Here is a 23,829-nt window from a genome sequence, read left to right as displayed (position 1 = left end):
CAAAAATTTTTAAAAGAATAAAAATTATGGGAGACTTTATTCGTTAACAGTGGGGTAAAGAGCTATATACATGAAATGAGTCATATAAAATTAAATGAAGTGCAAATAAAAGCACTGCTACTAGAAGACATTCTGGAATGGTTGTTTAATAAGGGTATTATCCATTTGATCTGTAGCAAATGTGATTTTATTTTTGAAAAGAAAAGCAGTGTGTTTTACTTTTTTTTGTTTTCTTTTGCTTAAGCACTTCATCAATTGCTTTATTCTGTATCTACGAAGTAATCTGCAATCTCCTTTGTTCTTTTAAAATTTTGATTTTTATAAAATTGCCAAATAGAAGTGTTTCAGATATATAGTTTGTACCTGTATTTTTTATTTTATTGCCTCATGTTCTTGTAAGTCATTCTTAATTGACCGATGATTGTAGACCTTGCCTGAGTATTTTTTCTAATAAAACAAAGCAAATCACATTTAGCTTCAAAAAAAAAAAAAAAAAAGGTATGTTGGAATGTGTTTGCTTCTGCTCACTTCTTCTGCCTCCACCATTCCAAAGCATTGTCATCTTCTGTCAGAGATGCAGCATCCTAGCTTGTATCTTCCCCGCTCCCATTGTTCTTCCTAAAATCCATTTTCGGGTTTACAGGACTGTCTCCTGCCTACCTCTCCAACCTCATTTCATTCATTCCTGTCCTCACTGCGTTCTATCACACTCCCGCTTCTTCCTGTTCCTTCGTCCTCCAGTCCCTCTCCCATCTCTGAGCCTTTGTAAATGGTTTTGCCTCTGCTTGCATTGCTCTTGCCTTCATCTTGCAGATTTGTTTATTTATATCCTTCAGGTTCCTGCCCAGATGTTATTTCCTTGAAGAGACCTTCCCAGGCCACTTATCTGAAGTGGCTTTCCTCAGTGACTTTCTCATCATCTTGTTTATTTCCTTCACAGAGCTTATCACTGTTTCTGATTATCTGCTATCTTGAGGATGAATTGTTTCTTTATTGACTTCTTTGTTTGACCTTCTCCAACCCTGTTCTCCAATATAAACTCATGGGTGAAGCGACTTAGTCTGTTTTGATGTTCATTGCTGGTAAACATATTTGTCACATAGGAAAGCCTCAAAGGTTTTTTTTTTTTTCCTTAAAATATAAGCACAAGGTAAAAAGGATAAAAGTTAAATAGTATATAAACAGTGAAGAGTATCTCTCCCATTCCTTTCCCCACCCCCCGTACCCCATTTCAGAAGCAAATACTATTTCTGGTTTTAGTTACCCCCCAGCACTTGTAATCATATATCTATTTGTCACTCCCACATTTTTTTTCCATAAATGGTGGAGTACTATATGGAGTGTTCTGCGCCTTGCATTTTTCACACAACAGTATGAAACAATCTTAGAGATCATTCTCTCAATCAATCAATTGATAGGATCATTCATCTTTAAAAATCTATATAACAAATCCTGATTTATTTTATTTTATTTATCTTTTTTAAAGAATATGTATTTGAGAGAGAGAGAACACAAGCAGGGCAGAGAGGAACCAGAGGAAGAGGGAGAAGCAGGCTCCCTGATCAGCAAGGAGAGAACACATGGGTGGGAGGAGGGGCAGAGAGAGAGGGAGAGAGAGAGAGAATCTCAAGCAGACTCCAGACTGAGCGTGGAGCCCCACATGGGGCTCAGTCTTACGACCCTGAGATCATGACCTGAGCTGAAATGAAGAGTCGGACATTTAACCGACTGAGCCATCCAGCCTCCCCATAATCCTGATTTATTTAACCAATCCTCTGTTGGTGAACAGTTCATTTATTTCTGATTTTCTGCTACTTATAAACAGTGCTACAAAGAATGTTCTTCTACATATGTCTTCGTTCATATGTGCAAGTAGATTTATATAATAAGTACAGAATAGTAGTTAGGACTATGGGTTGGGTTTAAAACCTATCTGTAGGACGCCTCGGTTAAGCGTCTGCCTTTGGCTCAGGTCATGATCCCAGAGTTCTGGGATCAAGCCCTGCATCTGGCTCCCTGCTCAGTGGGGAGCTTGCTTCTCCTTCTCCCTCTGCCACTCCCCTTGCTGCTCCCCCTGCTTGTGCTCTCTCGCTTGCTTACTCTCAAATAAATAAATAAAATCTTTAAAAATAAATAAATAAAACCTGTCTGTGCCGCTCAGAGCTTTGTGACCCTGTGCAAGTTCATTTCTCTGTGCTTTAGTTTCCTCATCAACATACTAGGGATAATAATAGAACCAAGGTTATAGGGTGAGAGTGAGGATTAAAGGAGATATTGCATGAAAAATGCCTAGTGCCCAATAAATGTTAGCTGTTGCTTTTATTCTTTTCATCTTATATTTGCATTGTTCAATATCCTAGCCACTAGCCACCTATGGCTATTGAACATTTAAAATATGACTAGTCTGAATTGAGGTGTACTGAAAGCGTAAAATACACACCAGATTTCAAAGACTTAGTATGAAAAAAGAATGTAAAATATTTAATGAATTTTATATTGATTACATATTGAAATGATAATATTTTGGCTATATTGGGCTGTATGAAGTATACTACTGTTAATTTCAACTGTTTCTTTTTATCTTTTTTAACGTGGTTACTAGAAAATTTAAAATTGCATAAGTGGCTTGCATTTGTGGCTCACATTATATTTCTATGGCACTGTTGATCTATAGGATAAATTTCTAGAAGTGAAACTTTTGAGTCAAAGAGATATGAAAGAAAATTTGTCACTCTCTATTCAAGGTGGTTGCACCAATTGATACTCTCACTAAGAGTGTATGAGGGTCTTTATCCCATACCTTCCATATTATCATTTTGGTCTTTGCCAATCAAATAGGTGAAAATATTATGTTTAATCTGCACCTGTTTTATAAGTAAGGTTGAGGATCTTTTCATTTATTTGCATGATACTTGTTTTCCCTTTCCTCAGATGTCTGTAAAAGGTTTTGTCCATTTTTCTCTTGGGTTGTTGCTCTTTTTCTTAGTGATCTGTGGGAACTCTGTATATGTAAAAAATAGCTCTTGGTCATCTCTTTTGCAGGTATTTTCCCCCCATATCCTCATTTGACTTTGACTTTATTTATATTTTTCCATGCACGGTATTATGATATTTTTTCCATTTGGGGAAAAAAAAGTTATTTTGGCATTTGTATTGGTATCATATTTCATTTATAGATTAATTTAGGAAGCTTCAATATTTTTATAATATTTTTTGAGTCTCTTTATTCATGAACAGGATGTATCTTTCTATTCTTTCAAGACTTCTATTACATACTTCAGTAACATTTTAAATAATTTTTAATAGGTCTTTCATATTTCCTTTAAGAATTTTTTTTTTTTTTTTAGAGAGAGAGAGCGGGGGAGAGGGAGGCACAGAGGGAGCGTAAGAGAGAGAATCCTAAACAGACTCCATGCCCAGCGTGGAGCCCAAGGTGGGGCTTGATCTCACGACCCTGAGATCATGACCTGAGCTGAATGAAATCAAGAGTGGAATGCCTAACCAACTGAGCCACCCAGGCGCCCCTTTTCATATTTCTTTTAAAGTTTGTTCATGGGTATGTTTTGTTGCATGGATTTTTCTGTTATTAAATCAGATAGGGATTGTTTCTGCTACAGGTTTGGAAAACCCACAAAAATGGTTTAAGCTGATAGGAGTTTATTTTTCACACATAAAGTCCAGAGGTAGGTGGCTGCTGGCAGGGTTCTGTAGCTCAGTGTTGTTGGGCCTTTCATCTCTGCAGTTTTTTTGGCCTTTCTTTCAAGTGTGAACATTGTATAATGGTTGTACCTCTAGGCATCATATCCATATACAAAGGCAAGAAGAAATGGGAAAGGAGAAAGGCTAGGCGTTTTTTCTCATGTTTTATAAATTTTCATTCATAGGCCTTTAGGGCCTATGGATAAAATCTTTATTGTGCCTTGGAATGTGGGAACATCACTCAGAGCAGTTTTTGGTTGTTTTTTTAATTTCTGCAGGAACCAGGAGTTTCATTGACTGGGAGCACTTTCTGTGTTAACTGAGACCTCAGATTTGAAAGTTTTTAATACCCCAGAAGAATAGACATGCTTCCTCAACACCTTTCTATAATTAGTGGGCAGAACTTCTATTCTGTCTTTCCACGGATGGCGGGGGTGGGGGTGGGGGGAGTCTCAGATCTCCCAATTTCCTATGTTCCACATGGGCATTACAACTCAAAAACCAGATAAATGGACAGTTCCCAAACCCTGGGCAGTCACACCATCAGCTCACAGCATTATGTCACTCTGGTTTTCCTATTTTCCCATTGCCTGGAGTTTCCCTTTTCTTCTTATGAACTAAGCTATGCATTTTAGATAATGTTTTTCTGACATTAGCTAACATTTTAAGGTGTTTGTATAAAGAGTAAGAATTTTCAGGTCATCTAGTCTACCATCTTGTTTGGCACAGAGCTTAGTACATAGTACATATTCAAATTTATTCTTTCCTTCATTCACAAGGCAAAAGAGGGTAGTCCTGTCATATATATGGTAGAAGTCATTATAGATATTCTCTAAGCAAAGTCCCTTCTAACTTTGAGATCCTATGAATTATAGAAATACATTTTCTTGCTTTTCTTTGTTAACTGTTTCTAATGTCTTGTTGATCAAGCTACTTGACAAACTGACAGCTTAATGGAATGTATTTTCATTCATTAAGTACTGAAAACAAATATACTGAAATGTATATGTAATAATTAACATGCCAATTATCTTTCCTGATACAGACTTAATCTGGTGTGACATATATTCTACTTTATATCTGAAAAATAATTTCTTCTTTATTGCAGAACTACTTTATAATGCTAAAATTTTATAGTATCAAATTTTACGGATATCCATGATTTCTTAGATTATTTTTAGTATATAGTTATAGATCTAAGAGTATGATTGGATACTATGGCATATGCATATTAATATGTTGTCATTAATGATGCCCTGATATATTTTACTTGTGTTGTTATTAAAGTATACTTCTAAAAGTGAAAATAATACATGATCATTTTTTTAATTTTAATTTTATTTTTTCAATTATTATTTTTTTTTAATTTTTTTAATTTTATTATGTTATGTTAGTCACTATACAGTACATCATTAGTTTTTGATGTGGCGATCCACGATCCATTGTTTTCGTATAACACCCAGTGCTCCATGCAGTACGTGCCCTCCTTAATACCCATCACCGGGCTAACCAATCCCCCCTCCCCCCTCCCCTCTAAAACCCTATTTGTTTCTCAGAGTCCATAGTCTCTCATGGTTCATCTCTACCTCCGATTTCTGCCCCCCTTCATTTTACCTTCCTTCTCCTAATGTCCTCCATTGCTGTTCCAATAGTAAGTGAAACCATATGATAATTGACTTTCTCTGCTTGACTTATTTCACTTAGCATAATCTCCAGTCCCATCCATGTTGATGTAAAAGTTGGGTATTCACCCTTTCTGATGGCTGAGTAATATTCCATTGTATATATGGACCACATCTTCTTTATCCATTCATCTGTTGAAGGGCATCTTGGCTCTTTCCACAGTTTGGCTATTGCGGACATTGCTGCTATGAACATTGGGGTGTATATGGCCTTTCTTTTCACTACATCTGTGTCTTTGGGGTAAATATCCAGGAGTGCAATTGCTGGGTCATAGGGTAGCTCTATTTTTAATTTTTTGAGGAACCTCCACACTGTTTTCCAAAGTGGCTGTACCAACTTGCTTTCCCACCAACAGTGTAAGAGGGTTCCCCTTTCTCCACAACCTCTCCAACATTTGTTGTTTCTTTCCCTGTCCATTTTTGCCATTCTAACTGGTGGTATCTCAATGTGGTTTTGATTTGAATTTCCCTGATGGCTAATGATGATGAACATTTTTTCATGTGTCTGTTTTGTGTGTCTTCTTCAGAGAAGTGTCTTTTGATGTCTTCTGCCCATTTTTTGACTTATTTGTTTTTTGGGTGTTGAGTTTGAGAAGTTCTTTATAGATCTTGGATACCAGCCCTTTATCTGTAGTGTCATTTGCAAATATCTTCTCCCATTCTGTGGGTTGCCTCTTTGTTTTGCTGACTGTTTCCTTTGCTGTTCAGAAGCTTTTTATCTTGATGAAGTCCCAAAAGTTCATTTTTGCTTTTGTTTCACTAGCTTTTGGAGATGTATCTTGAAAGAAGTTGCTGTGGGTGATGTCAAAGAGGTTACTGCCTATGTTCTCCTCTAGAATTTTGATGGATTCCTGTCTCACATTGAGGCCTTTCATCCATTTTGAGTTTATCTTTGTGTATGGTGTTAGAGAATGGTCGAGTTTCATTATTCTGCATGTGGCTGTCCAATTTTCCCAGCACCATTTATTGAAGAGACTTTTTTCCATTGTATGTTATTTCCTGCTTTGTCGAAGATTATTTGACCATAGAGTTGAGGGTCCATATCTGGGTTCTCTATTCTGTTCCATTGGTGTATATGTCTGTTTTTGTGCCAGTACCATGCTGTCTTGGTAATCACAGCTTTGTAATATAACTTGAAATCAGGCAACGTGATGCCTCCAGCTTTGTTTTTCTTTTTCAACATTTCCTTGGCGATTCGGGGTCTTTTCTGATTCCATCCAAATTTTAGGATTGTTTGTTCCAGCACTTTGAAAAATGTCATTGGAATTTTGATCGGGATGGCATTGAAGGTATAGATTGCTCTGGGTAGCATAGACATTTTAACAATGTTTATTCTTCCGATCCATGAGCATGGAATATTTTTCCATCTTTTTGTGTCTTCTTCAATTTCTTTCATGAGTGTTCTGTAGTTCCTAGAGTATAGATCCTTTACCTCTTTGGTTAGGTTTATTCCAAGGTATCTTATGGGTTTTGGTGCTATTGTAAATGGAATCGTTTCTCTAATTTCTCTTTCTACAGTTGCATTGTTAGTGTATAAGAAAGCAACTGATTTCTGTGCATTGATTTTGTATCCTGCCACATTACTGAATTGCTGTAGGAGTTCTAGTAATTTGGGGGTGGAATCTTTTGGGTTTTCCACATAAAGTATCATGTCATCTGCGAAAAGAGAAAGTTTGACTTCTTCTTTGCCAATTTGAATACCTTTTATTTCTTTTTGTTGTCTGATTGCTGTTGCTAGGACTTCTAGTACTATGTTGAACAATAGTGGCGAGAGTGGGCATCCTTGACGTGTTCCTGATCTTAAGGGAAAGGCTCTCAGCTTTTCCCCATTGAGGATGATATTCGCTGTGGGTTTTTCATAGATGGATTTTATGAACATGAGGAATGTTCCCTCTATCCCTATACTCTGAAGAGTTTTAATCAGGAAAGGATGCTATAAATTTTGTCAGATGCTTTTTCTGCATCAATTGAGAGGACCGTATGGTTCTTCTCTCTCCTCTTATTAATGTGGTCTTTCACATTGATTGATTTGCGATTGATTGAACCACCCTTGCATCCTGGGGATAAATCCCACTTGGTCGTGATGGATGATCCTTTTAATGTATTGTTGGATCCTGTTAGCTAGGATTTTGTTGAGGATTTTGGAATCCATATTCATCAGGGATATCGGTCTGAAATTCTCCTTTTTGATGGGGTCTTCGCCTGGTTTGGGGATTAAGGTAATGCAGGCCTCATAGAATGAGCTTGGGAGTTTTCCTTCTGTTTCTATTTTTTGAAACAGCTTCAGTAGAATAGGTATTATTTCTTCTTTGAATGTTTGGATTCCCCAGGGAATCCATCAGGCCCTGGACTCTTGTTTTTTGGGAGTTTTTGCTCACTGCTTCAAATCTCGTTACTGGTTATTGGCCTATTCAGGTTGTCAGTTTCTTCCTGTTTCAATCTTGGCAGCTTATAGGTTTCCAGGAAGGCCTCCATTTCATCCAGAATGCTCAGTTTATTGGCATACAGTTGTTGATAATAATTTCTAATAATTGTTTCTATTTCCTTGGTGTTAGTCGTGATCTCTCCCCTTTCATTCATAATTTTATTAATTTGGGTCCTTTCTCTTTTCTTTTAGGTAAGTCTGGCCAGTGGTTTATCGATCTTATTAATTCTTTCAAAGAACCAACTTCTAGTTTCATTGATCTGATCTACTGTGTTTCTGGTTTCTAATTCATTGATCTCTGCTCTAATCTTAATTATTTCTCTTCTAATGTGTGGCTTAGGCATCGTTTGTTACTTTTTCTCTAGTTCTTTAAGGTGTAGAGTTAGTTGGTGAATTCGGGATTTTTCTATTTTTTTGAGTGAGGCTTGGATGGCTACGTATTTCCCCCTTAGCACCGCCTTTGCAGTATCCCATAGGTTTTGGACCGATGTGTTTTCGTTCTCATTGATTTCCATGAATTGTTTAAGTTCTTCTTCTATTTCCTGGTTGACCCAAACATTCTTGAGCAGAGTGGTCTTTAGCTTCCAAGTGTTTGAATTTCTGCCAAATTTTTTCTTGTGATTGAGTTCCAGTTTTAAAGCACTGTGGTCTGAGAATATGCAGGGAATAATCTCAATCTTTTGGTATCGGTTGAGACCTGATTTGTGACCCAGTATGTGGTCTGTTCTGGAGAAAGTTCCATGTGCGCTCGAGAAGAAGGAGTATTCTGTTGTTTTAGGGTGGAATGTTCTGTATATATCTATGAGGTCCATCTGGTCCAATGTATCATTCAAAGCTCTTGTTCCCTTGTTGATTTTCTGCTTAGATGATCTGTCCATTGCTGCGAGTGGAGTATTGAGGTCTCCTACAATTAACGTATTGTTATCAATATGACTCTTTATTTTGGTTAACAGTTGGCTTAAGTAGATGGCTGCTCCCATGTTGGGGGCATAGATATTTACAATTGTTAGATCTTCTTGTTGGATAGACCCTTTAAGAATGATATAGTGTCTTTCTGTGTCTCTAACTACAGACTTTAGTTTAAAATCTAATTTGTCTGATACAAGAATTGCTACCCCAGCTTTCTTTTGAGGTCCGCTGGCATGGAAGATGGATCTCCATCTCCATGGATGTATCTTTAGGTTCAAAATGAGTCTCTTGTAGACAGCATATGGATGGATCTTGTCTTTTTATCCAATCTGCAATGCTGTGCTGTTTTATGGGAGCATTTAGGCCATTCACGTTGAGAGTGATTATTGAAAGATACGAATTAATTGTCATCATATTGCCTGTGAAGACGCTGTTTTTATAGATTGTCCCTGTAACTTTCTGTTGTATATCACTCTTGGGGTCTTTCTCCTTTTATAGAATCCCCCTTAATATTTCTTGCAGGGCCGGCTTAGTGGTCACATATTCTTTCAGTTTCTGCCGGTCTTGGAAGCTCTGCATCTCTCCATCCATTCTAAATGACAGCCTTGCTGATAAAGTATTCTTGGCCGCATGTTCTTCTCATTTAGTACCCTGAATATGTCTTGCCAGGCCTTTCTGGCTTGCCAGGTCTCTGTGGATAGGTCTGAGGTTATTGTGATGTTCCTCCCTCTGTACATAAGGAATCTCTTCCCCCTAACTGCCCTTAGGATGGTTTCCTTGGTTCTAAGATTTGCGAGTTTTACTATTACATGCCAGGGTGTTGGCCTGTTTTCCTTGATCTTGTTAGGGGTCCTCTCTGCCTCTAGGACACAAATGTTTGTTTCATTCCCCAGATTAGGGAAGTTCTCAGCTATGATTTGCTCAAATATATCTTCTAGTCCTCTCTCTCTCTCCACTCCCTCCGGAATTCCAATAATTCTGACATTGGAACACTTCATGGTGTCACTTATTTCTCTGATTCTATTTTCATGGATTCTGAGTTGTTTTTCCCTGGCTTCCTCTTTTCCCTTTTTATCTATTGTCTTCCAGGTCACTAATTCGTTCTTCTGCCTCACCTACCCTAGCTGTTAGATTATCTAGATTAGATTGGATCTCATTGATAGCATTTTTAAGTTCTGCCAATCCAGCTTTCATTTCTGCCCTTAGAGACCCTATGTTGCCATTAATTGATTTCTTCATTCTAGCTATTGTCTTCACAATTGCTAGCCTGAATTCCGTCTCCGATATCTTGGTTATATCTGCATCCATTTGTAAATCTGCAGCATAAGTCGTAATCTCTGAGTCTTTCCTGTTTTGGGGGTTCCTCCTCCTAGTCATTCTATTGATGGGTGGTTAAAGGAATGTATAGAGTCCAAATTATTGACCAGAACCCAAGCAAGATGCACCTGTTTTCTAGGGACCTTAGGGCTGCTGGCCTCTTGTTCTCCCAGCCTGTCTTCTGGGGGAAGGGCCTGCCATGCTGTTATTCAGGCAACCCTATTTGGGCAGAGTTGCCCTGCCCCCCTGTGGCGGGGGATGGGCTCAGTGGTAACCAGTTTTGGGGGCTTTTGTTTTCTGGCGGCTTTCCCTGGTGGCTTTCTGCGTCTCTTCCGCAAGTCAGAGCAGAAGAGACCATTTCCAACCCTCTGCCTCAGAGCAGAGAGATCGCAGTCTGTTCTTCAGTGAGCTCTCCAGGCCACACTATCTCCGTTCTATCTGTGCTGCTATAAACTGCAGCGTCCTGGGTTGTGCGCCCTTCCGCAGCACCCCAGTCCTGCCTCCAGGTCAGGGCACATCTCTGCCTTTTGTGCTTCTAAAACCGCCAGCTGCTCCCAGTTCACAGGCGTGACCCTGCCGCTCTGGTTTCCGTCCCGAGGTCTGCCCTAAAGTCCTTTCCCCGCTGCTATCGGTCTGCAAGTCTGTGCCCGTCCCCAGCGCGGGAGGCTATCGTGCACCAGTGGTGTAGGATCCCCACGGCCAGGCTCCCTCCCGCTGCCATTTATCCTCTGATATCTGCCCGCGGAACCACAGCTACCCACTTGGTACCTCGAAACCAACTGCCTGCAATATTCTGTTTGTAGAGATCCAGATCTTCTTACATCTCAGGCTGATTTCGTGGGTGCTCAGAGTGGTCTGGTAGATATCCAGCTCAATTCCGGGGACCAGTTGGAATAGGGTCCCCTTCTCCTCCGCCATCTTTTCTCCCCAACACATGATCATTTTATTGAAGAGTACCTGTAGCATCATTATCATCAACATCCTTTGGTATTAAGTTGGTCCCATGTTGATATTTTCTACTTAATTAATTTGGGATACTTCTTTATAAAGCCAAATATCTCTACTGTAGCTAAAAATATCTGGGCAACATTTCACGTACTTATAGCTGTATTTACCTCTCACCTAGGTTTATTGGGAAACTGGTGCTCAGATCACATCTCCTCATGATAAAGAAATTCTGAAATGTATCGAAGAATGTGTGGAACCTTGGAATGGTTCCTGGAATGATAATTTAGTGGATACCAGCCCACTGAAGAGAGATCCTCTGCAGGACATTTGCAGAAGATACATGGAAGATCTTAAAAAGATCTGTTTTCACAGGTATCCAAATGGGAATGTAGGGATAGCATTACCATATAATAAGATTAACAAATAAAGAAATAGAGATAAAAATGTGTTGTCTGTTCATTATATTAAAAGTATAGCTAAATAGTACCAATCACCATAGTTAAAAGGTGGAAATAACCCAAATATCCATCAACTGATGAATGGATAAATAAACTGTGGTATATCTATACAATGAAATATTATTCAGCTGTAAAAAGAAATACTGATACATACCACAACATGGATAAACTTTGGAAACATGCTAAGTGAAAGAAGCCAGTTACAAAGGACCACATATTGTATGATTCCATTTATATAAAATGTCCAGAGAAGGCAAATCTACAGAGACAGAAACAGACAGAGGCTAGTGATTGCCTATGGCTAGGAGGAATGGGAGTGTTAGGGGGTGGCAGCTCTGGGGTAGAGTTTCTTCTGGGGATAATGAGAATGTTCTAAAATTGATTATAGTATAATGGTTGAATAACTCCATGAATATAGTGAAAGCCACTGAGTTGTACACTTTAAATAGATGAATTGTAGAGTATATTAAGTACTTCTTAATAAAGCTGTTAAAAAATTATAGCTAAATATATGTATTCTCTATATGAGATTAGGAAATTTCCTCTAAAATTTGATTTTGCCTTATTTCCATATTTTCATAACTGTTCCATAAATAGCTAACGCTATTGCTAGAAAGCCGTTGGCTTGCTGAGTATCTGTTCTTCATCCTAAAAAATAAATTTTAGCTTCTTCTCTATAGCTTATTTTAATTATATCATAAGCACCAAGTTTTATGATATCGATTGAATAATTCTTTTCCTTTACAGGGAATTAAACTCAAAGACCACCTTGAAATTTGTACATACATCTTTCCATGGGGTTGGACACGACTATGTGCAGTTGGCTTTCCAAGTATTTGGTTTTAAGCCTCCAATTCCAGTACCAGAACAAAAAGATCCTGATCCAGACTTTTCTACCGTTAAATGCCCAAATCCTGAAGAAGGAGAATCTGTGCTGGTATTTTTTTTTCTCTATTTACATTATTATTAGTGTATTAAACTTCATCAAATAGAAGTCATTGACAACTCAGAGATTACTTACAAAGACAGAAACCACCTTCGTGGACATCATTTAAATTCTATTGGAACCATATATCCTGTTATATTTGAAATTTCTGTGATGGATATCCCTACTTCTAGGCTTATTTTAAATTTAGTCAAACTGTATTCCTTCTCAAATTTATGTCAACTAACGTAGTGCCTACATGTAGGATTATTAACATTGAATTTAACCTCTGGAATACAATCTGGTGATTTGGCTCACTGTTTCAGGAACTTTCTTTGAGACTGGCAGAGAAAGAAAAAGCCCGTGTAGTGCTAGCCACAGATCCTGATGCAGACCGGCTGGCAGTGGCAGAGCTTCAGGAGAAGTAAGTAAAGCTTCAACTTCGAAAAAGAGTTTTTGATTTTAAGTCTTACAGGCTCATTGGAAAATAATAAAAAAATAAGAAAATAAATTTCCTGTAAGTCCACTATCCAAAAATAACCCCTAGGTTGACATTTTGATATTTCCTTAAGATATATTTGTTTTTATAAAATTGTTATGCTACATATATTTTTATATTTTGATTGTTTTCCACTTAATATTGTACCATGAGCATTTTTTTCAGTCCTTAAATATTGTTTAAAATATGATTTTTAAAAAGGCATGATAGCCCAACAGATTGCTTTATCAATATAACCGTTTTCTAATCTTGGTCCTTTGGATTGCTATGTATTTTTGCCCTTATAATGTTGTGACAAATGTCCTTATATAGACAGGACATCATATTATAACTTTTCTCTCATTAAGTAGGAGAACAATAGTTACAGTGTAATAATTTTTCAACAGACATTGTTGCCATTTCTACCCTAAGTTCACTGCTGGTGAGCTAGAAATAATCCTAAATGTTTTCTCAAGAATCTCATATAATAGCTTTTGGATTTTCCTATGTGAGGGATGGTAATTTATACGTCTTAGGGTCAAGAAATTTTAATGAGAAGTTACAAAAGTCTTGACTTGAATCTTCATTCTCTCTACAGTGGTCATTGGAAAGTTTTCACAGGGAATGAATTGGCAGCTTTGTTTGGGTGGTGGATGTTTGATTGCTGGAAGAAAAATACATCAAGAAATGCTGATGTGAAGAACGTTTATATGTTAGCCACCACAGTCTCTTCCAAAATTTTGAAGGCAATTGCACTCAAAGAAGGATTTCATTTTGAAGTAAGAACAGAGAAAATCTGCGTGCTACTTTTCTCAATCAGTTTCTAAGTGTATACATTAAAGCCATCTCCCCACCAAAACTGACTTGTATTGATTCGATTTATAATCCCCCCCTTTTTTTTTAAATTCTGTTAACACTTGCTTAATCTTTTGACAGTTTAGACACCTTGAGCCAAGTCCATCCATCCAGTATGTGAATTTCTGGAACTGAGATAAGATATTCTTTAAAAATTGCATTAATGCTTATTATTCCATACAATAAAATCTGGTTTTCATACTGAGAAAATCTGGCTCCTAGTGACCTCATCAGTAACAGAAACTCCATTCCAAAAAATTGTAGGTATCATCAACCATTGTTTAAGCTCTTCAAGTTCAGTCTTAAGAAACTTAGTCTTCTAAATTGTAAATTAAGATCCAATGATTCTACATCCAAAAAACAAATAATAACTCTCTCTCAGCACAGATCATTAACTTTCGTGAGCCTTAGAGAGTTAAGCTGACAATTTTTATAGCTTCTGGGACTGATGCCAATTAAATTGCTTTTCCTCCGCCATCTTTGTCAAATATCAGTGCAAATGTCACACCTGTGGGCATTTTTCTTGAGCCACAGCCACGCTACAGGTCTTAACACTAATTGGCTGAATAAAAGAAAATTATACCTAATTTAATGAAATAGAACTTTCAATCTCAGGCTTTAAAAAAAATACAAATAGCAGGGTGCCTGGGTGGCTCAGTCCATTAATTGTCCAACTCTTGATCTCAGCTCAGGTCTCAATCTCACGGTTGTGAGTTCAAGCCCTGCATTGGGCTCCACACCCAGCGCAGAGCCTACTTTAAAAAAAAAACAAAAACAAATTGCTAAAGAGAAAAAATTGAAAATTTATTCAAGCCCAAGATTCTGAATTATGGTAATGTTAACATTTTCCTCAATATCTATGGCAAAAAAAAAAAAAAAAGTATAAAGAGCACAAAAGAGAAAAAAGAACATGATTGTAAAGACTAGTATTATAAATTTGCTTCCTTGTGTTTGTTGTTGGTTCTGGGGAGGGTAGCAGAGGTTTTGGTTTTTATTTTTTCCCACTGAGGAAGTAGAGAGGTGAATTGGGAATCCTAAGTTAGTAATGGTGAGCTCTAGAATCAGTGTCTATTACATGCTCTTTCTGTTGACTCTAAAACAGTTCATGTCTTTAAAGTGAATAGTAGCTCATCTGATGAAAAGTCCTCGAATCCAATTATGAAAGAAGGGCTTAGTAACTTCCTTGGTTTTAATTAGTCTATGGTATTGTGGTAAGGAACACTTGATTCAAGCATACACTGTGATAATGTTGAAAGTACATCATTAAAAAGCTTTATGGCCTTTGATTACTCGGGGGGACTAAATCACAACCTTCATAGGTTCTCTTATATTAGTACTTATAATACAGCCCAAATGACAGTTTCTGAGAAGCAGTGTAAGTGAATCCTGGCTCCATCTCATACATACAGCATGGTCTTGGGCAAATTCACTGAGCCTCTGAGCCTCTGTTTCAGCAAGAGTTTTTGTAAACAAAAAAAAACAATGATATAAAGTGCCTGTTAACGGTGCTTGATAAATAGTAGATGATCATAATATATGTGTGTATTTATGTTACTTTGTGACTATATGGATCACCACTTACAAATGTTGGATTATATTTGGTGTAAATCACCTATTTCTGTGCTCAATAAATAGTAGGTTATCAGTCGTGGCAATATGAATCCAAGCACTTCTGGCTATGTGCTCACCATGATATAAATCTGTGTGGACCAAAAACCGTAAGAGAAGATCACTATGAGAGTGTTACGTGCATTTAGTGACAGGCCTTTCTCTAGATATATTTATGAGGAGTCATTTAACTAGAGTGGCCTTCTCTGCATTTCAGGAAACATTACCAGGTTTTAAATGGATTGGAAGTAGGATAAAAGACCTCCTGGAAAATGGGAAAGAAGTCCTTTTTGCATTTGAGGAGTCGATTGGTATGTAGTAAATATTGAAATCTTTGAAATTTGATGAGAGCATTTTTTAAAATGTAGTATGTTTATGAAGAGGAATTTTTGTCTTCTGGTTTTGCATTTTGAGTTGTAAAAACCACAGAGAACTCAGAAATATGTAGATGCATTTTTCATGGTGGGGTGGGGGGAAGACTCTGACTCTTAAAAGTCCCCTAAGTACCTTTAGTATCACTGGGTTTCATCCATTAGTAGGCTCTTAAATTCGTTGGTTCTTCTGAAGAAATGTAAAACTATTGAAATTATTATAGGCTTAAGTTTTCCCCTTTTTAAATAACGTGTGGCTCAGTCAGTTAAGCGTCTGCCTTCGGCTCAGGTCATGATCCCAGCGTCCTGGGATCAAGCCCCATCTCCATCCGGGCTCCCTGCTCAGTGCGGTGCAGGGAGCCTACCCACTGAGCAGGGAGCCTGCTTTTCCCTCTCCCTCTGCTCCTCCTTCCTGCTCCTGCACGCCCTCTCTCTGTCTCAAATAAACAAAAATCTTAAAAAATAAAATAAAAATAAAAATGTGTTTTAATTCTTAGGTTTTCTGTGTGGCACTTCGGTTTTGGATAAAGATGGGGTGAGTGCAGCCGTAGTTGCTGCCGAGATGGCAGCTTACCTGGAAACCATGAATATAACATTGAAACAGCAACTGATTAAGGTTTATGAAAAGTAAGTTCTATTATTATGAACTTCTCATTTCAATTGCCAAATTTCTCATTTTTTTGGTCCTACTTTTAGCTTTCTAAATTTGGTTTTGAAAATAGTCAGTCCTTTCTAAAAAGTTCAAAAACTGAACTAAAGACTGCCACTTTCTACATAGTACTATAATAGGCTTATCTTTATTATGTACTTCTCTGAAGAGTTATCTGAAATCTGATTTTAACACTTTAAATCTTTGTGCAGATATGGTTATCATATTTCAAAAACTTCATATTTCTTGTGTTATGATCCAAGTACCATCAAAAGTATATTTGAAAGGCTTCGCAATTTTGATTCTCCAAAAGAATATCCAAAATTCTGTGGGACATTTGCTATATTGCACATACGGGACGTTACCACTGGCTATGATAACAGCCAGCCTAATAAGAAATCAGTAAGTACCTTTTTTTTTTTTTTTAAGTTTTTTAACAATTTGTATTACTTTGTACTATAGTAAAATAGTGGAAGTTCAAGCCTGTGAATGTCTTTGAAACTAGGATCCATTGCTTTTCTCCAGAGCAGTTATAATCCCACTGACAGGCTCCCTGCCTCTGATCCTGTCCTCCTCTCTCCCCAAGTGTATGCTCCTCCCTGGAGGGTGGGGAGGTGGGAAAGAGAATTAGACAAAAAGAGAAAGGAACAGAGAGAGGGAGAATGTGTGATGTTGAAAATAAAGTCTGAAAGCCTTTTGTTTCAAAGCTCACCGTTACACCTTTCTATTTGCAACTTCCCTTTTCAACCTTAGTCCCTATACCTGCATCCAAATAGAGCAACTTACAGTTTCTTATATGCATACATTTTTATTAAAAATTTCTGTATTTGGGGACACCTGGGTGGCTCAGTCAATTAGTCGTCTGCCTTCGGCTCAGGCCATGATCTTAGGGTCCTGGGATTGAAACCCAAGTCAAGTCGGGCTCCTGGCTCGGCTGGGAGTCTGCTTCTCCCTCTTTCCCCCTGCCCCTCCCCTGCCTCGTGCTCCCTCTGGCTATCTGTCTCTCTCAGATAAATAAATAAAATCTTTAAAGAAATAAAAATATAAATTTCTGTATTTTTGCTCAAGCTATTTCCCCAGTCTGCCTCTCCTTCCTACTGCTGCAGGTCCACATCTTAGGCGTTATTTAAGACTTCAGGCAGATGTCACCTCCTCCACATACCCTCCAGGTCCCATAATTAGATATCTTCCTCCTGAGGTTTCATTATATATTGGGCCTGACTCTTGTCATTTATCACTTTCTATTTTGTGTTATCATTGTTGTCCATGGCAGATCCATTTCTGACATACCTCCATGCCTGTCAAAGCTCCTGCCTACATGGTAGGGGCTCAACAAATATTTAAATGCCATAAATTGCTGATCATATCTATTTGGTTATTGTTAGGATTATTAGCCTTAACTTCCATTTATAATATCCTGATGTTGTCTCTGATGCTAGGGGCATAATATATTTTGGGAAATCTGCAATTTCTTGCATAGAATAGAGCTCATATTCCTTTTGTGTCTATTCATCTAATCAACAAATATTCGTTCCCAGTTACTGGTATCTATCTTTCTATCTTTGTAAACTACTTGAAGAGAAGAACCAAATTTTTTCTTCTTTTTATTTCACTAATGTTGTTGTGCTCAGAGTAGTTCTTGGTGTGATGCTTTTTTCCTATTAACTCCCTTTAAGGTTTATGATAGTCCTTATTCAAAGTACTTTTCTATCTGTTCTCCATAGATGCTTACAACAATTTTGTAAGGCAGGTACTGTAGACATTGTTAATTTACCCCAGCAGTCACATAGTAAGTGTCAAAGACCTCCTGAGTGTTTTCTTCACACTCCAGATTGCTTTCTGTGTGTTCAACAGGCATTTATCAAAGCCCTTCGGTGCTACAGATATTGGCACACTGGAGAAGGAGCAATGAGAAAGGCACTGTTTCTGCACTCAGGAGTCTAGTGGGGAAATGGAAGTAAGCAAGGATTACTTTACAAAATGATAAAAGGACCAGGGGGTGCATAAGATGCCATGGAAGAGCACAGATGCTCAGATCTGGAAGGCTTACAGAAGACATTCTAGGGGACTTCTGTGAGCTGAGTATGAGTAATAGGAGTTATCCCGATGGAGGAGGAACGGTGAGTATTCAGGCAAAGGGAACAGCAAGTGCTAGGTCTGGAGGTAGGAAGGCATATTCTCCTCCAAAGAACCACAAAGAGTCCTCTACAACTGTAGTGTGGAGTTCAAGGAGGAATGGCACACACGGTGGGTTAGAGAGAGGCAAACTCCCAGGCGGGAAGGTCAGTTAGTACTCTATTTCAGTAATAAGATGAGACATGATGGGAGCCTGAATTAAATACAGTAGCAGTAGTGATGGAGAGAGTTGGACAAAGTTGAGTTAAATAAAGACTAGAATAGACAGGACTTGCTAGCTGATGGTCTGCGAGTGAAAAAGAGGGGAGCAAGGTCTCTGTCTTAAGCAGCTGGTGTATGGTAGCACCACTAACTGAGGGAGGGGTTTCAAGGAGAGGACCAGGCTCTGGACACCTGATGAAAGGCACCACCTCTGTCCTATACAACCACCACAGTTCCCCCAAGATACCTTCACAGACTGACCTGTGGTCCAGGAAGGGTACTAGTATGAATCCGTATGTTCAACGTCAGTAAAGCTTCATTTCCTTTTTTAACTTTTAGGTAAAAAATATAAAATTTTTTTTGTACCCCAGTGGATTATTTTGCCTGTCCTCTAGGACACGTGCACTCTGCTTTGGAGATGATTGATAAACTGTCTATGAAAGTGCTTCGGGGCACCTGGGTGGCTCAGTCAGTTAAGCGTCTGCCTTCCGCTCAGGTCATGATCCTAGGGTCCTGGGATCGAGTCCCACATCGGGCTCCCTGCTCCTTGGGAGCCTGCTTCTCCCTCTGCTTCTCTCTCTCTGTCTCTCATGAATAAATAAATAAAATCTTAAAAAAAAAAAAAAAAAAAGAAAGAGTTTCGAACTTATAAAGCCCTTTGCAAATGTAGAGGCAGTTTGGACTTTGATACAGACAGACCTGGCTTCAACTTCTTGCTCTGCCACTTTAGCTGATTACCTTGACCAGGTCATTTACTCTTTTTGAGCCATGTCAGTAAATTGGCAGTAATATTTACCCTGGAAGATTGTTGCTGAGGCCTGGAGATCGTGTGTGTAAGGTATATAACCCAATGCCTGTATGATTATAAATGTTCAGTAAATGGCATATTTATGAATTATTATGCATGTAATCTTTTGTATTTTATAATTTTCAAAAAATATTTTTAATTGTAAAAAACACGTAACAAAATTTACCACTGTAACTATTTTTGAACATGCAGTCCATAGTGTTAATTCTGTCTACCTTGTTGTGCAGGAGATGTCCAGAACTTTTTCATCTTGCTGAACTGAAACTCCATACCCATTAAACAACTCCCCATTTCCCCCTTACCCCACCCCTTGCCAATGGCCTTCGACTTCCTGTTTCTATGAATTTGACTCCTTTAGGTACCTCACATAAGTAGAGTATATTTTACAGCTCTTGAAAATGAAAAAAGGTACCGAGTGTAACTCAGCTGTTGTTCACCTTGTGCATAGGTGCTGCCTGTAAGTAAAAACAGCCAAATGATTACATTCACTTTTCAAAATGGCTGTGTCGCTACTCTTCGGACAAGTGGTACAGAACCAAAGATAAAGTATTATGCAGAGATGTGTGCATCCCCCGAGCAGAGGTAAGAATTGGCTTTTTAAATATATATACACATATATATTTAGATTTATATATTTTTATATATATATGTATAGGCTTTATTGAGATAAAATTCACATACTATACAGTTTACCCATTCAAAGCATACAATTCAGTGGTTTTTAGTATATTCAGAGTTGTGCAAAGATCACTACAATCAAAATTTTTTTTACTAGAACAATTTTAGAACATTTTCATCCCCTCAGAAAGAAGTCCCATACCCATTAGCAGTCACTTGCCATCTTAGCCCTAGGCAACCACCAATCTACTATCTGTCATTATTGACTTGCTTATTGTGGACATTTCATATAAATGGAATCATACAACATATGGCCCTTTGTGACTGGCATCTTCTACTTTAATGTTTTCAAGGTTCATCTGTGTTGTAGCACGAATCACTTTATTTTTTTTTTTTAATTGTTTTCTTGGCCTAATACTATTCTGTTGTATAGATATAACACTTTTTTTTTTTTTATCCTTTTATCAGGTGGTGGACATTTGGGTTATTTCCACAGTTTTAATATTACAAATAACCGTGCTACAAATGTTTGTGCACAAGTTTTTGTGTGGACATGTTTTCATTTCACTTGGGTCTATATGTAGGTGGAGAATTGCTGGGTCACATGGTAGTTCTATGTTTAACTTTCGGAGGAACTGCCAGACTATTTTCCAAAGCAGCTGGACCATTTGGGAATTGAATTTTAAAATTTTAGTGAATTTTTATTACTGGGAAGGTTTTGTGAGCTTTAACTATTAAATGATGAACATAAAGAAATGATCAACAAATAATTTCTTTATTTCTTACATCTATTGTGATTTGACTTAATCTGCCCAATTTATTTCCTTTTAAGAGTATGAATTGCCACTAAATTGACTTTAATAAACATATTCAAAGGCTATTTAAACTCATTAAAAGTAGTACCTTCTATAATGTCACTGATCAGTATATTTTGGGGAAAGAGATTTTTTAGAATTGCCTTCCGAGTCCAAGGTACATTATTTTGTATGTCCCTAAATCTTTGCATTTAAGAGTAGATTTTATTCCCTTTGGGGGCAAAAAAAGACATCCTGAAGTCATTCAGAGTAGAGTTTAAAGGAAACCAAATTGGGTAATGCTATATTTGATTAAAAATAAAGGATGATTATTACGGTAATAACAAATGACCATGAAGGCAGTTGAAAAGAGGCTTTCCTAGAAATGTTTTGGGCAACAGCAGTGATGCCTTGAAGCACATACGTGTAAATGTCCATTTATTTTTTTAGTCCCATCACTCCTCTGTATCTGAGTCATGCCATATCATCCCCTAATATCTATGGGTGTTCTTCAAAGTATTTCAGGAAGCCATTTTAGCAGAATACCTGGTATTGGTGTTCTGGACCATTAAATTGCCTGACCCAGGAGAAAAATCTGTAGATACACCAAAACTCATCCATGTATCGTGTACCAAGGAACTCCCTTTAATGCAGTTCAACTTCAGTTTGTGATCATGGTGTTTTCTTGTGTGTGATTTTTTCCCCACCTTTGGTCTTGTTTTGTTTTAACTGAGTGAACTTCTTTTTGGCTTACAAAGTGTTTAATCGTCCCCTTTTAAAATTATAACAATTTAAACAAAATTTAAAGTGTTGAAAATCAAGACTTGCGAAACTCTTCATCTTTCTCTTCAGCGACACTGCCTTCCTAGAAGAGGAATTGAGGAAACTCATTGAAGCTCTGATTGAGAATTTTCTTGAGCCCAGTAAAAATGGACTGATCTGGCGTTCTGTTTAGTGCACACCAGAACGCCATGACTTTGCACTGGCACGTAGAACAGAACAACCCGGAACTCCATGCGTTGAAGTCATGTTAGTGTTCTCTATCTCATCTGGCCAAGTATCTTTGTACTTTGATTTGCTTTCCTTTGGTGGGCTGACGCAACAAACTATAAATTCGAAAGGAAATGGTCTTGAGAGAAAGGATTCAAATTTTTTCATAATCTTGAACAAATGTCATTGCATTGAAAGTATTCTCGTAACGCGTTGTTCTTCCTTTAACAGAAAAAAAAAAAACCAATACATAAGTGAGTTTTCTTATTGAAGTGTGATTGAGCTTAGTTCCATTATTGTAATTGTGTATAGCACGGTTTTTTTTAAAAGGCAGATAAATGTTATATAGTTATAGAGTTAGTTAAAGAAATTAGTCTATAAAATTGACAAGAAAATGGCATTGCTGCCAGCATAGTGTGGGAAAGTGTCATTATTACGTCATAGGTATTAACTTACAAAGTAGAGTATTTGAAATCGGGTATTAGCATTTCTAGCTTAGAACAGATGTTACCATATGTGGTTTCAGGTGCTCTTGGTGCAGTGTAAATTTATTGTATGTATTTAAAATTCTGACGTTTACCAAACGTGAAACAATAGTGGCCATGCTCCTAGTGGCTTCGTTCTTGTCAGATTTCTTGGTGCCTTCTCAGGGTATGGTGTGAATTAAAACAGTGTTCCTGCATGGAATATAATTTAGTCAGTTAATTTTCAGACAGTTATTTCAGACCAAACTACGTAGGTGCTTCCCCTCTATATCAGATCAATTTGCCCCTTTAAAAATCTTATGAATGTAAATAAAAATCCTAATAAAATCAGACTCAATGTAACTGTGCTTAAGGATCTTCTTGTAAGAATTAATGTCAATAATACAGCCTTCAGGTAAAGAAAAAATCTGAACTGAGAAAGGAGCTCTGAATTTATTTAAAAATCTGACTTTGGAATTACCTTTTTATAAGTAGATTTATTCCTTTATCAGATGAAGTAATGCTAATTTTACTAAGAAATAAAATATCCAGATTTTAGGTGTTATCTAACACTAAAACTACATGTTTTAAAACTAAAGTCCAGTTTATTCTAATATCATGCTGGCTACTGTAGAATTTCTGATCCCAAGAGTATTTCTCTTTCAATGTGGACAAAAATTTTTGCATATTTTTTTCAAGTAGGCTCCATGCCCAGCGTAGAGCCCAGTGTGGGGCTTGAACTCATGACCCTGAGATCAAGACCTGAACTGAGACCAAGAGTTGGAGGCTTAACTGACTGAGCCACTCAGGTGCCCCTCAGTGTGGAAAAAAATTTTGGAAGGTCACTTTTGGTTGATTCTCCAGTCTTCTAAAAAAGTCTTACGAGAGAAGTACTAATTTAATTTAATTTAATGTTATTTTATTTTCTTAAAGTGTATCCTGTCCTATACAACTCACAGAATACTTAAACACATGTGGTATAGTTAAGAGGTAACAATAACAAGACCTTGGGTGTAATTGTACTAAACAAATTGCTAATGGGACATAACTGGCATTAGAGTGTTTATTTCCTAAATAATAATAATAATATAACATTTAAACTGATTAGACTATTTAGTAAATAATGGTATGGTTTGTTGCAGCTCTATCAGCTAACATTTGGTTGAACCCATATAGTGCAAATATAATTTTCAAATTATTGTATTGCCACTATAGTTAATTTATTACTTCCTTTCCTATAGCTAGATCTCATATGACTGTAGATAATAGACAGCTAGCTAAGTGTAGAGCACTATACTTCTGAATGACTTTGTTTTTAAAGGCTTTGTACTGAAGAAGAAATGTGCAGACTTTTTTTGTTTTATTTGCTTTTAGGAATGTAGAATGTAATTTAGGAGATGGCCTATATTCTACCAACTAGTATGAACAATGCTATATATATGAAAAATATGTATATTTGGCTTAGTATCTGTGTTTCAGTGACCGAAGAACAAA

At 37.4% G+C, this 23,829-nt stretch overlaps 1 protein-coding gene across 1 annotated transcript in view; it reads left to right on the top strand.

Moving 5' to 3' along the window:
• The window catches only part of PGM2L1 (phosphoglucomutase 2 like 1), a 53,321-nt gene extending 31,485 nt beyond the window's left edge, over positions 1-21,836 (top strand). Inside the window, exons 6-14 of the mRNA XM_021704668.1 lie at positions 11,159-11,352; positions 12,186-12,375; positions 12,690-12,787; positions 13,440-13,620; positions 15,522-15,615; positions 16,173-16,302; positions 16,537-16,726; positions 19,918-20,051; positions 21,734-21,836. Of these exons, the coding sequence (XP_021560343.1) occupies positions 11,159-11,352; positions 12,186-12,375; positions 12,690-12,787; positions 13,440-13,620; positions 15,522-15,615; positions 16,173-16,302; positions 16,537-16,726; positions 19,918-20,051; positions 21,734-21,836 (1,314 nt within the window). The remainder of the gene's footprint in view (positions 1-11,158; positions 11,353-12,185; positions 12,376-12,689; positions 12,788-13,439; positions 13,621-15,521; positions 15,616-16,172; positions 16,303-16,536; positions 16,727-19,917; positions 20,052-21,733) is intronic.
• Positions 21,837-23,829: the final 1,993 nt, after the last annotated feature.

Source organism: Neomonachus schauinslandi, chromosome 11 (genome assembly GCF_002201575.2).
Source record: "Neomonachus schauinslandi chromosome 11, ASM220157v2, whole genome shotgun sequence".
Taxonomy (NCBI): Eukaryota; Metazoa; Chordata; class Mammalia; order Carnivora; family Phocidae; genus Neomonachus; species Neomonachus schauinslandi.
This window is presented reverse-complemented; position numbering and strand designations above follow the sequence as displayed.